This window comes from Eschscholzia californica, unplaced genomic scaffold (genome assembly GCF_041429995.1).
Source record: "Eschscholzia californica isolate CP2 unplaced genomic scaffold, dmEscCali1.0.p SCAF_3, whole genome shotgun sequence".
NCBI classification, from domain to species: domain Eukaryota; kingdom Viridiplantae; phylum Streptophyta; class Magnoliopsida; order Ranunculales; family Papaveraceae; genus Eschscholzia; species Eschscholzia californica.
In genome coordinates, this window is record NW_028238420.1 from 27,071,615 (window position 1) to 27,084,025 (window position 12,411).

The 12,411-nt window shown below is 36.6% G+C and overlaps 1 protein-coding gene across 3 annotated transcripts; it reads left to right on the plus strand.

Moving 5' to 3' along the window:
* The first annotated feature begins 1,237 nt into the window (after positions 1 to 1,237).
* LOC147549276 (uncharacterized) lies at positions 1,238 to 10,767 on the plus strand. Of its 3 annotated transcripts, none has more exons than XM_086672326.1 (14): positions 1,238 to 2,082; positions 2,404 to 2,822; positions 2,952 to 3,081; positions 3,190 to 3,292; positions 3,534 to 3,654; positions 5,871 to 5,936; positions 6,162 to 6,200; positions 7,604 to 7,684; positions 7,831 to 7,878; positions 8,883 to 8,933; positions 9,043 to 9,111; positions 9,535 to 9,762; positions 9,972 to 10,631; positions 10,685 to 10,767. In XM_086672326.1, exons 2-13 carry the CDS (start codon positions 2,673 to 2,675, stop codon positions 10,230 to 10,232), a joined length of 1,347 nt encoding a protein of 448 aa, XP_086528452.1. In that variant the 5' UTR covers positions 1,238 to 2,082; positions 2,404 to 2,672; the 3' UTR covers positions 10,233 to 10,631; positions 10,685 to 10,767. The 3 variants fall into 3 exon arrangements, with proteins under 3 accessions (XP_086528452.1, XP_086528453.1, XP_086528454.1); XM_086672327.1 differs by having other exon boundaries at positions 1,490 to 2,183; XM_086672328.1 differs by having other exon boundaries at positions 1,584 to 2,267.
* Positions 10,768 to 12,411: the final 1,644 nt, after the last annotated feature.

Below are 12,411 nucleotides of genomic sequence, written 5' to 3' on the forward strand. Positions count from 1 at the left end.
CTTGGGATTCATGATTCCACGGATTCATGAATCCAAGTAATATTTTTTTGGCTTGTTTGGCAACTAAGAATCCTATGATTTAATATTATTTGAGTATTTTTAAACGTCTTTAGAAAAAAATATGATTTTTGAAAAAAATAATGATTTTGAAAAAAAATAATGATTTTTTAGAAGGAAATATTTTTTTGTTGATTTTAAGTTTGAAATTTAGGTTTATTAATCCAAAATCCTAGCAAATCCTAGGGGGTAGGGTGGGATTTTGGTCCAATACAAATTTTGGAATTAGGAATCCTTAGGATTCAAGAGTCCTAGGATTCTTGGTAGCCAAACAGACCAAGGATTCATGATTCCTACCAAATCCCACTTTTAATAGGAATCCTACTTAGGAATCCTGCAACCAAACACACCATTAGTGAAGTCGGAAAATTTTGCGTTACCAAATTAACTTTTTTGCTTTTCTAGTTAAATAAGTAAAAAAGTAACTTATTTTAGTGTTGCCAAACGACACCTAAATGACTTAAGTCAATGTATTAATGTTTCTAATAAGGGCAGCCCGAAATGAAGTAACCATTAAATATTAATTCCATAGTGACCCCTAAAGATGACCGGCTCACCAAAATGCTTCCCTAAAGATAACCAACTTCTATTTTGGCCCCTTCTCCATCTTTCATTAGTAAACCTTAACAGCTGATTGTTTCTTTACTTTTTCTTACCTTACTTTTCATCTTAATATCTCTTACTTTTTGTTCACAATAGATGTGTCCACCGACAAACAACCAACCGCGAACAAACTTTTATTTGAAGAAATTTTTTCTTCTTCTCACTTTTCCACCCCAACCAACCAACCAACTAGCTAGTCACCATCCCTGTCACCTCTCTGTTTCTCACTCTCTTTTTAGACTCTTTTCTTTCTTCAGTCTCCCTCACTCACTCTCTCTCTGCTGATCTCTCTTTTCACTGTAGAGAGAGACCAGTAGATAGGAAAAATAGTGTACAAAAAGGGAATAAAGAGAAGAGAGGTGATTGCAGTCGGCCAACAGACCGACTGACTGGTAAGGAAAAAAATGTATTTTCTTTTGGATACAGCGTCGCATGTCATCCGTAAGTTACTAAGGACCTTTTTTGGCCAACATACAGAGTGAGGGATATAGAGGGATACTTTTCTACACGAAGGGGCCAAAAGGGAATAAACCTTTGGTAATTTGCTTTTCATAGATTTCTTACTTTATGGGAAACTGGTCCCCAATCTCTCTCTCTCTCTCTCTCTCTCTCTCTCTAAAATCAGTATTATTTCCCTCACTTAAATATCCGTTAATAACGAAATCTTACAAGAACAAACAATCCCCCTCGTCGTTATAGACGCGGTTTTCCAAACAACGACAGTATAAAATACGATCTTTATACGACTTTGATTGTTTACCAACCTCACATGTCTCACGTGTTTATAGCTTCATGTTTCGACACGTTGCAAAAATGTAACAAAAAATCTAGATCTGAGATTTGGAAAATCGTATGTTTGACTAAACACCGTAGATCTCAAATCTCAATAATTGAAGTATACGTATTTTGTACGTTTTTTTTACATAGTAGAGGTTAGCCGTATACGGTGTATAGAAGCTACTGTATGAGAAGAAGATAGAGAGAGAAACCTAGAGAGAGAGAAAGAATAAGTTGTTTTGATTTCTTCATTCTCTCCCTTATCGAACCTTCAAACGAAAACCTAATTCTTTCTCTATCTTAAAATTTGCATCTATAAACCCTAATTTTCTTTCTTACACATCTTCATTTCACCTCTTCTAGACTTCTACTTTCTCCCATTTGTTTCCCTGTTTCAAAGCTAACGATTTCAAACCCTAAATCGTCCGATTCCGATACCGTTTCGAAACGTTCCAACTCGTTCTTCTTCTCTCTCTCTCTAATTCGATTTGTTAGCCTCAATTGAACTTGTGTTTATCTTCATTCTAGCTGCGTTTATTGATTCCCTCTTGTTTCGGAAGTTTTTTGGTGTTCAATTTGAAAAAAAAGGCGGGTTTGTTAACTAAACCACGTAACCTAGAGAGGGAAAATCAGTTTTTAGTCGTTGTGAGTTTTCTTTTCTATATACTTTCGTATCAGTTACTACTATGTCTGGGTTGTGTAATTTGATTGTTTCCCGGTTGTATTTCGAACTAGGGCATCACTAGGTAAGGGTTGAAATTTGTTTTCTCGATCAAACTAGGGTTAGGTCACCTTTTGCATTTGGGTTTTATTCCTTTGAAACCTAATTGGTATGTCTAGTGTTCTAAATTCTTTACCCAATTCTCTAATTCTATTTCAGTCGCTTTGTTGCTTTTTGTTCATCTGAATTTACTTAGTTTCTACTGAGGTGGGAGCTGAATTGTCTACTCTGCTCTGTTTTTGCAGGTAGATTGTTGTCATTAGTTTGGGAATTGTTATACCTATTGATCTAATTGTGGAATAGGGAACTTGAGTTTGCATTTTGTAACGCTCTTTCGAGTTATGTTCTGAATTTAAGAGGTGGGAGTTAAATTCGTTGGAAATTGATTATTGGGTTTTTTGGGGAAATTTGGTACCTTTCTGTTTGAATTGTTATTGGTGTTTATCATTGGAGAACGGCAATGGCATGGTATGACTGCTGTGAAACGTTTTGATTCACTGGGCAATGAGCGGACATGAGTAGGCTGTCATTCAGGCCTCGTCCTCTCGACATTCATAAGAAGCTTCAAATTGTAAAGTCTGTTAAGGAATTTGAAGATGACGAGACTACTACTTCAACTCGTAACTTGCAGATTTTAAATCTTAGTGCAGAAGTTGAGAATGAGGTAACTTGTCTTGTCAATTTGTTTAAAATTCAGAGGTTAGGTATGACTTCAGATATTGATATTGTAGTTCTTTTTATCTGATCTTTTTTGGTTCTCTTACCTTAAGTCCTTAACTGATTTGGTCTGCAGGTTCGTCAACCCCCACCTAAGAAAAATGCTTCTGAAATACCTATTCCGCAGTTTGTTGATGTGGATACATATGAAAGAGATTATTCTGCAACCTTTGCTCAACCAACATCTTATTTACGTGGAAGGGGAGGTTTGTTACATAACTCGTTTTTGCAATACTTCATTAGAACCTCAAAACTGCAGTTTATGTAACAACATAACATAGCTTAAACTATTGGGTTTTGCTTTATAATTTCAGTCAGAGCTGAGATCGGAGAGTTTGTTGAGTACGACCTGGACAACGAGGATGAGGATTGGCTTCAAGAGTTCAACAACGAAAGGAAGATTCTTACAGCTGAAAAGTAAAATCATTTGTGTTCTATTTCATGTTTGCTTAACTTATTTCATGAAGTAGCAGTCTTGAATCTTAGTGTTGAATAATGATACATGAAATGATGAAAGTCAGCTTAGAATGTAAAATGCAGCTCCCAAACTCGTCCAACAGATAACCTACTAAAAAAATTCAGTACAGTTTTGACTGTCTCTAACAGTATCTTTCATGTTATTATATTTCTAATAATCAACATATGCATGTCGATGCAGGTTTGAGAGCCTTCTTTTCAAATTAGAGGTCTTGGATCACAAGACTCGAGAAAGAGCAGGAGTCATTACACCTCTAGGCTCACCAATTCCTCCTCTTCTACAGCAAGATACTGCCATTGAGGTGAACTTTGACTTCATGATGTTGAAACAATTGGCCTGTTTTTTATACAAGTTGCTGACTTCTTATTTTGGTTATTTTTCTTAAATCTGCTTTCTTCTTTCTCCCCTACTACTATTTGTTTAAACTATAATGTACAAACGGTTGATAAGTTTCCATTATATTGTGAATGCCTAGGAGATTCCTGTATGTTGGCATCACTATGTTATTTTTCAAAGTTTTTCTTACTTATATGTTGTTAGTCTAGCTGGGGACTAGTAGCTAGAGTCTCTAAGTACTCAGGAGCAATGTGAATTACTCGTCCATTCATATTTGCATAGATAATTATGGAAAACTTTATATGTATTGATCAAATGAGTTCTGGATGTGGGTCCAATGGCCATGACCCTATTTAAAAGTCCCCAATCTTTGGCAGTTCTTATAGTATTTATTTAAAATTTTATTGCTTTAGTTACTTTCTATTTTCAGTTGCTTCCTGAAAATTCATTTAAATCCCACTATTTCCATTTGATCTGTAATATCAAATAAAAATCCGACAAGAGGTTATTTTTCTCCCTTATATAGCCCTAAAGCCCCAAAATTGGTCTGCCTTTGAATTGAATGTATTTTTGTTTCATAAACTGGAGAGTTTAGAGAAATTCTCCCCAAAAATTATTTGTTCTTATTCAAGTAACTGTTGAAGCTTCTTCTGTTATAAGAAGTGGGATAGGATTGGATCAACTAGTAACTTTCCCTTCTTCTTATATGTGTATATATGAAAAGAATCATAGGTTGAAGATTCAATCAAGTAACCTGGCTCATATAGGCAAAAAACGAAAATGGAGCTCTGCTCCGGTTGAACCAGATCCGGCTCTACTTAAACCAGATGATTATATATAGCAAGACAAAGGTTCTGCTAAGAACTATCTCTATGTCCAAGAAATTAGGTCAGAGCCATCAGATCTCATAAGTGACGTTAGTAATCTGAAGGGACATATGGCGGAGTTATAAGATGAAGAAGCAAATTGACATGATTAACGACTTCCTGCAGTGATTAATGAGGACCCTCATCAAAACCTAAGTCCTGACGATGATGAGTCCAGGAGCACATTGTAGACACAATAGATGAGCCGACCAGAGATATCATTGGAACTAGTGGATTATCAAAGACAATAACAGGAGAAACCGAGTGCCTGAAGGGAAAGCCAAGTTAAGTCCACCATGAAAACACCAATATGACCCCTGTATTATATTTTGAAGTCCAAGCCTGCTGCTTAAACCAAAGGTAACCCAATGTTGGGAGTTCCGTAGTCCCTTGGGATTAGTCATTCAGCCCCAACCAAGTCCGCTCGAGCACTGCAGGCACCCAAGCCTATGTTATCGAGCCTTGGGATGACTAACATTGATCCCTGAGACCGAGAAACCAACCCAGCAGCTCATGACCAAGCTTCTTTATTATATTCACCATAAGATATTCACCATGTTGAGACTGAGTCCAATCAATGGCTCCAAAACTTATCCCATTCATGCGTTCCAATGACAAACGAATGACCACGTGGTAGTAGAATAGAGATCCTATGGAAAACTAAATCCGTTGAGTTAACCTGCATATGTTGGCCCTTTACGTGTAGAATCAACCAACAGTTACAACTAAACCAATTACTCTTAGGACAACTAACAACTGCCGAAACAATGACGTTTTCCTCCTCGGTGTGTGCTGACCGCAGGTTCCAAAAACTGGGGCACACCCATTCAGTGAGATTTGGATATCCTCTTTGGAATATTCTATTTTATTAAGTTCTTTATCGCTTTTAAGTAGTTTCTGTTTATACTTTTTTTTCTGGAGAGTTGTATAAATTCCATAGGTATACGTTATTTCCATGTTTATCTCTGATTGATTTAGATTGAAAACTGGGAACCATCAAAAGAGGATTATTAACCGCTACAACTGTCTTAACTTTAAATTGGAGATTGTTTTATTTAGTAAATTTGATAGTTTAGAAAGATCTTTTGAGAGAATTAATACTACTATACTAGTCACATATTCCTTAAGTGGTTCTGCATGGGAAATTTAGGACTGCTTTCCGCAGTTGATCAATATGATAATGATTTTCTCATAGATGCGCAACATCTCTTTAATTTTGGTGGTGGCGTGGGGTGGGGTTAGATTATTCTTAAGCTTTGAGTCTCTGCATCAATAATTATATTTAGTCTGATGGTTACATTTCCTTGTGTCACAGCTCCTCCAATCCCAATCTATTAGATATGCTGTTTGCCAGTCTGTATATAGCTACTGGAAATCAAAGGTATTCGCTAAACAACTTTGTTCTATCTTTTCTTATATTTGGGGAAAATATCTGGTGTTGCTGTTATATGCCTGTCCAATTGTTCATGAATTTGTTATAAAACTTTATTTGGAAAATTGAAACATTTTCTGTTCCCCCTTCGGTAATGTGATTTAGGTTTGTAAAGGAATTCATTGCAATCTTTATTTTTCAATTCTTACGCATGCTTTCATCTTTCTGTATCAGCGTGATAGGTGGCAGAAGCCTATTCTTCGTCGGTTGCAGGTGAGTTCCATACTTCCATTATTTGTTTATGCTGGGAACTATCTCTGGCTCATAGTAGATATGGCATCTTGTTTTCTACTGTTATTGTGTTTATTCTTGTTCTATATATATATAGCGCATCACCAATAGAAGGAAATGACAGTAGCCACAGCCCTCTACATTATTTCTTTCAACTACATTAAATATACAATTCCTTGGGTTATGAAGCAATTATTTGAAGTGGGGTAGCAGTATTTTGCTGGGAGTTTATCGGTTTCTATTATAATAGGATACTATAGAGGTGGAATACATGGATAAATGAATTTTTGTATTACATACAATATATCGATAATTCACATAATATAGCATTTTATTAATGTAAGACGGCTGTTATGGTATAAATGTCTATTAAACTATCAAAATGGTTGCCTCCAATTGATTAAGAAAATACATTGCATTATCGCTGTATTGTCTAGTTAGAGCTCAGGACCTTTGTGTGTTTCGAAAAGTGGATCCTGTTTACCAACAAACACTGAATCCCTGTGAAGGTCAAAGACCTTTCATTTGCTATGTGATATAAGTGGGGCACCTATATTAAAGAACCCATAATTGATTACTATATGCAATACACAGACAACTCATTCCTTAGTTCAGGATCCTTAATTTTGGGTTTCTCCTCTTCGAGAATGGGTAGATTATGGGTCTGTTTCCAGTAGATATTATACCTCTTGCATTTTAAAGTTTAAACATATTCAGCATCTTACAGATAGCAAATATAATGTTCTGTGCCCATAACAGAGCTTCATGGTATTCTAGTTTCTTTTTCTGCTGAATTCATGTGGTTGGTAATACAAAATCTGCTATTGTGTTTAATTTGACATGAATCTAGAGGTACAGGAGTCCAGAATATCGTTCATTTAAGGGAATCAGTTTTATAGACAGCTTAGACTAATTTCTAGTTATCCGTGGATGTTTCTACACCAGAAATTTAGAACAGAGATCTGAGACCTGTTTCCCTGTGCATTCAGACTTATTCTGCTCCTGTGAGGTTGTAGTCTTAGATTTTATTTGAGGTTATGGTAGTTCTGGAGAACTGGAGGAGAACTTGAGACTCCCAGAATTCAATTTGGATCTTCATCTTTCACTCGTAACTTGAATTTGGTATGAGATTGTAGTATCTCCCAAGTCCATCTCGATGTGCAGTTATAGTTACCTATTTATATCTATGTAGTGGTTATTGCAGTATAACTCTTTTGGAGTTAGGAAAGAAGTATAGAGCTAGTTGTTGTTTGTTAAATACGGAAATAAGTTTGTCGGCTGCTTAATTTATGTTTGTTCTGTTTATTTCAGTTATTTGAAAATCTTGATTTTATATGAAAAAGACATGCCTGCTAACTTAAATGTCACTTCCTTTTGCTACGCAGCCCCCTCCACCAGTTAATGATACCAATCCCTACAATGTATTTAGGCCACGGGAGAAAGCCCACCGGTTGCACACAAGAAGAGTAAGTATTTAGTGTTACTGGTCTTTGTTGGTTTCTTTCCTCTTCGTGTTTATAGTTGATCAATTATTGAATTTTTTTTATGTCAAATACAAGAAAAGCAAATTAGTCAAAGATCATATAATTCTTTCCCTTCTTTTTTATTTTAGATGCAAAGGCGGGAGAACAATGTTCAGTCATTTGAAAAGCTTCGCCAGGTAAGACACTACGGTCAATTTTGACTACTTGCAACTTTGCCAGCAACGCAATAACAATTTTATGGGAACAATTCTGTTAGTGCGTACGATTATATCTTAGATAAATAAATAACTTCACAAGCTTAGAGTCAAGGTATTGTTTATTCTCATCTCTTTGTTTCAACCCATAGTTTAGTAACTTAAACTCTCCTTGTAATCTGTGGCACTGGAGTTCATCCATTCCTAATCGGCTATGTCATTTTCACATGTTTTGCTTTTTCTTCCCTGCTATTTGATTAATTTGGCATTTTCCTGAATAGAAGCTTTTCATTTCTCCTTTTTGCGTACCACCTAATATTTTACTAGTTTGCTCCCTTCTACCGTACTACTCCTTCAAACACTTTCTTGGCAGTCATTAAATACTACGGAGAATGTCTAGGACAAAAGCCCTTATGCAAAATCTTCATTTTGCTTATCCTGTATTTTGATTTTGATAAGTAATTTACCTACACTCAGAGCCCAAAAAATATTATGTTCTTTAATCATTGCAGTGTAGAAGTGCTTGCTGTATGAACCTTGCAATTAGTTTTGACTTAATTCAGATTTTCGAGACCCTCTTTGACTAGGATGTCAATGTAGTGGAGCCTATTTATGTTAGGAAACTCTTCTAACATGGGATCTCAATAAAATTGCTGTCCATGACCAATGTTGTTAAATTGTATTGTCAACTGTTTTCATATTTATAAAAATTTGTCAGATTTATTTTTCCTAGTAAAACATACATATATGTATATGCTAGGCGGCATGGCTTATTAGATAGCCGGCAGTCCACACCATGTGAAATTGTGAAGTTCAAAGCTGCTAAAGCAAATGACAAATATAAAATGATTCTTAAATCGTGATTTATTCTTCTTTTTTTCATTCTTTGTAGCATTTTATGTGTCTAGTATCAATATAAAATAATAAACAAATCTATCGGTCCACGTTTTCCTTGAAGATGAATTTTTCCATTTTGTTATATTCAGGTGAGACGCAACCTGGACCAAGCCAAAACGGTATTAGATGCGTTGATAAAGGTAATTTATTTTCCTAGGAATCATATTATCTCTAAGTTCCTGCTCATATATTGGGTCATTAAGATTGTGTGGAAACCAAATTCTAGTCTGATAAATTATATTTTTGCAGAGGGAGGAAAAGAAGCGAGAGGTTATGGAGAGTGAAATCAGCCTTCAAAGGATCCAAACCAAATACAAGGTATGGATTTCATCCACCATGTAATCTTCTTTTTGTTCCCATTACTTTTGTTAGGTTTTATTTATTTCACTATACTAGTATGACTGTATGAGTGTATTTGTGGATTTCGTTGTATGAAGTTTGTATAGCAAGGAGCAATATCAAACTTATCCACAACTCCTGGTGTACATAGAGAGAGGCTTAAAAACATAGAGATGGATGATTAATTCTTTCCACTTTGATTCATATTATCATATTCAGAGTTCTTGATAGGGGTTTTTAGTAATACTTTCCACTTTGATTCATATTATCGTATACAGAGTTCTTGATAGGGGTTTTTAGTAATTCTTTCTGTGTCTAATATGGAAATTTCGTATTTTGGAAGTCATGTAGTTGTATGTAAATCTTGGCAATGGTTGGCTGACAAGTTTCAATTTATGTCAGAATGAGACTCAGCTCATTGAAGATGGTCTGGCATTTATGCGTGGCTACCCATCTAAATTTGGATCTGAGGAGGATTTCTTCGATTCAGATGATCCTACAAATTATCAACCTCGTCCTCGATCAGCGAAAGCACAAAATCTAACTTTCATGGATCCAAAGCTAATGGTGGTCCCAGAAAGTCACAACAACAGACGGCCACCTCTTCGTCAGAGATGGCTTCAAAAGAGGGTATGTGTATATTCCCTACAGGTGCAAGTTGTTTTTCTACTTGCATTTTTCTCATAAGCCATAAGCAAAGTTGTCGTTTTGGTTTCGTACCAGATATCATCTCAGTGTTCTTTTTTCTCCACTATTCTGGTCTATTATAGTTAGATATCTCCCAAATTTCAAACTTTGTGATGAAAAGTTTGCAATTTTTTGTTTAATTTATAATTCAGGATCCACATGAGCCAGTGTTGTTGTTTACAAGACCGCTAGATCCGGATAAGTTGGGCAGTGCAGGGATCGTCCCACCACCAATTCCTTCACTGGAGAATGGTGGTTCATCTACACAGAAATATTGTTTTCGTGGACGGATTGGGAGGGGAGGAAGGATCGTATTTGATCGATGGAATCCATTCCTGCAAACTCCACTAGCACCTGATAAGTCTTGTTTGTATGCATCATCCAATTTCAGGCCCCCACCTCATCATGGTTGAATAATTAGTCATCCTACAAAAATATCTCTGTGACAGCCGACTGAAAAAAAGAAGCCGAACCAGGTTCGGTCCGCATGAGCAGGGTGAGTCCGACAACAGAAAAATTTCAAAAGTTCTTAGAACTATGGATGATCAGAAATTATCCTAGGAGGTTGAAAATCGTATTGTGAAGCAGAACCTGATTTCAGGTATTCTTTTATGCTACGGGTGGCGGGTATGTATGGTTTACCACGACCGGCAAGAAAAAAATATTGCAGCAGCAGGGGAAGAGAAGGGGGAATGGATGAAGAGTGTAATCAGTCATTAGGAAGTTGTGGGTGATGATGTTTTTAGCTGTTCATGTTTGTATCTGTAATATCTTCTTCCCTGACCTCAGTTGCTGCGCATTGTACAATTATTGTGATCTTCTATCTATTTATATTTCTTCAAAAATGAAGCTAGAATATTTACAGAACCTTGACCTCTTATTTATTAGAATGTTGTAAAAAAAAAAAAAAAAATCAATTTCGGGTATAAAGACATTTTGGGTGGAAAAGATCAGACACCACGTCATTCTCCTCCCCTCCCACCTTATTCCGACCTGTGATGGTCACTATTTCTTAGTTTCTCTTCTCTCTCTCTCTCTTCCTTCTTTTCTCCGACCTCTCTTCTCTCTATTTTCGGTGAAGAGGAGAGGAATTTGCTGGAACTTCGTTTGGCAAGACAAGATGAAGGACCTCGTTCGGATCTAGAAGTTCAAGATCTAATCGGAGGTTCGTCTGGTTAAACCAAATGCAATCCTGGCAAAGGGGTTCCTCCCCTTCGCCAAACAGAAAGAGAAAGTTTTAGAGAAGAGTTGGCAGAGAGGGCTTTTAGAAGCTAAAGCGGAAGGCCATTTATCTTGTCCACATATTCTTGAGGTAGGTTCTTAGGGGCATCCAAAATGTTCTCCGGAGAATAAAGACATTCGTCGATTAGTTTCGAGCTTATTTTGAGTTCAATAATCATATTTGTTTGATTCTTACCCCTAATCTTCATTTTCCACTTTCGAGTACCACCACCAACAACTCCGACCATCACCGATTCCGACCACCATCACCTCCATTTTTCTCCCCTCCCATTCTCTCTCTCTCTCTCTCTCTCTCTCTCTCTCTCTCTCTCTCTCTCTCTCTCCCTCTCCTCTCCTTCTACCTTCCTCCATCTTTCTCTCTTTGTTCCAGAAGGAGAATTTTGGTGACACTAGTGGTCGGGAGTGGTAGTGGTGATGCTAGTGGTCGGAAGTGGTGTTGCTAATGGCCGGAAGTAGTGGCGGTTCTAGTGGTCGAAAGTGGTGGTGCTAGTGGTGGAGGACTGAGGTGAGGTTGAAGATGACGATTAAGAGACAAATATAAACAAGTTGTTTTTGGACTAAAAACAAAGTTGTCTTCAGGTCAAATCGAATTTACCAAAGTCTTTATTATCCACAGACTTTTGAGTGCACCAACGCCGCAATGGTAACAGAAAATCGGGCCGAAGACCCAATTTTAAACTTTTTTTTAGTTAAAAAGACAAGTTATATTTTTTTTTTGTTAAAAATCCAAGTATCTGTATTTTGTTTTGTTAAAAACCCAATATTTTTTACAAAAGTGTTGGAAGGGGTTGCAAGACATCGCAAAGCTGATGTAAGATGTTGCAAGACATTGTAAAGTTGTTGTAAGGTGTTGCAAGACGCTCTAAAGTTATTGGAAAGCAGTTGTAAAGTTGTCCCAAGGTGTTGCAAAGTTGTCGCAAGGCGTTGCAAATTGAAAAAGTACTCGGGGAGAAGACTAAAAGAAAAGTTAACTGATCATTTTTAACCAATATTCAAAAATTTTAGGCAATTTTGGCCAAATTTTTAATATGGGTTTATAGAGAAAAGAAATCCACAACTCGGCATCTTTGATTGTGGTTCTAGACTAGACTAGTAATTATCAGTGCGTATGCTGAATCTTTTTTTGCGGTTCAAAGAATTCTAGTTTGTAACAGCACTTCTTTAGCAAGCCCCTGCTGCTCCTCTGGAACTGAAAATTGAGGTGATAGAGCATGCATGTCTTTGGTATTTAGAAGACTAATAAAAAGATGCCTTAAGACACACACTGTATGTTAAGTGAGTACATCTTTGACTAGATGACCAAATGAGGGCATTTACTCTTGATTCTTCGCTATTGGCAAGGCGGATGAG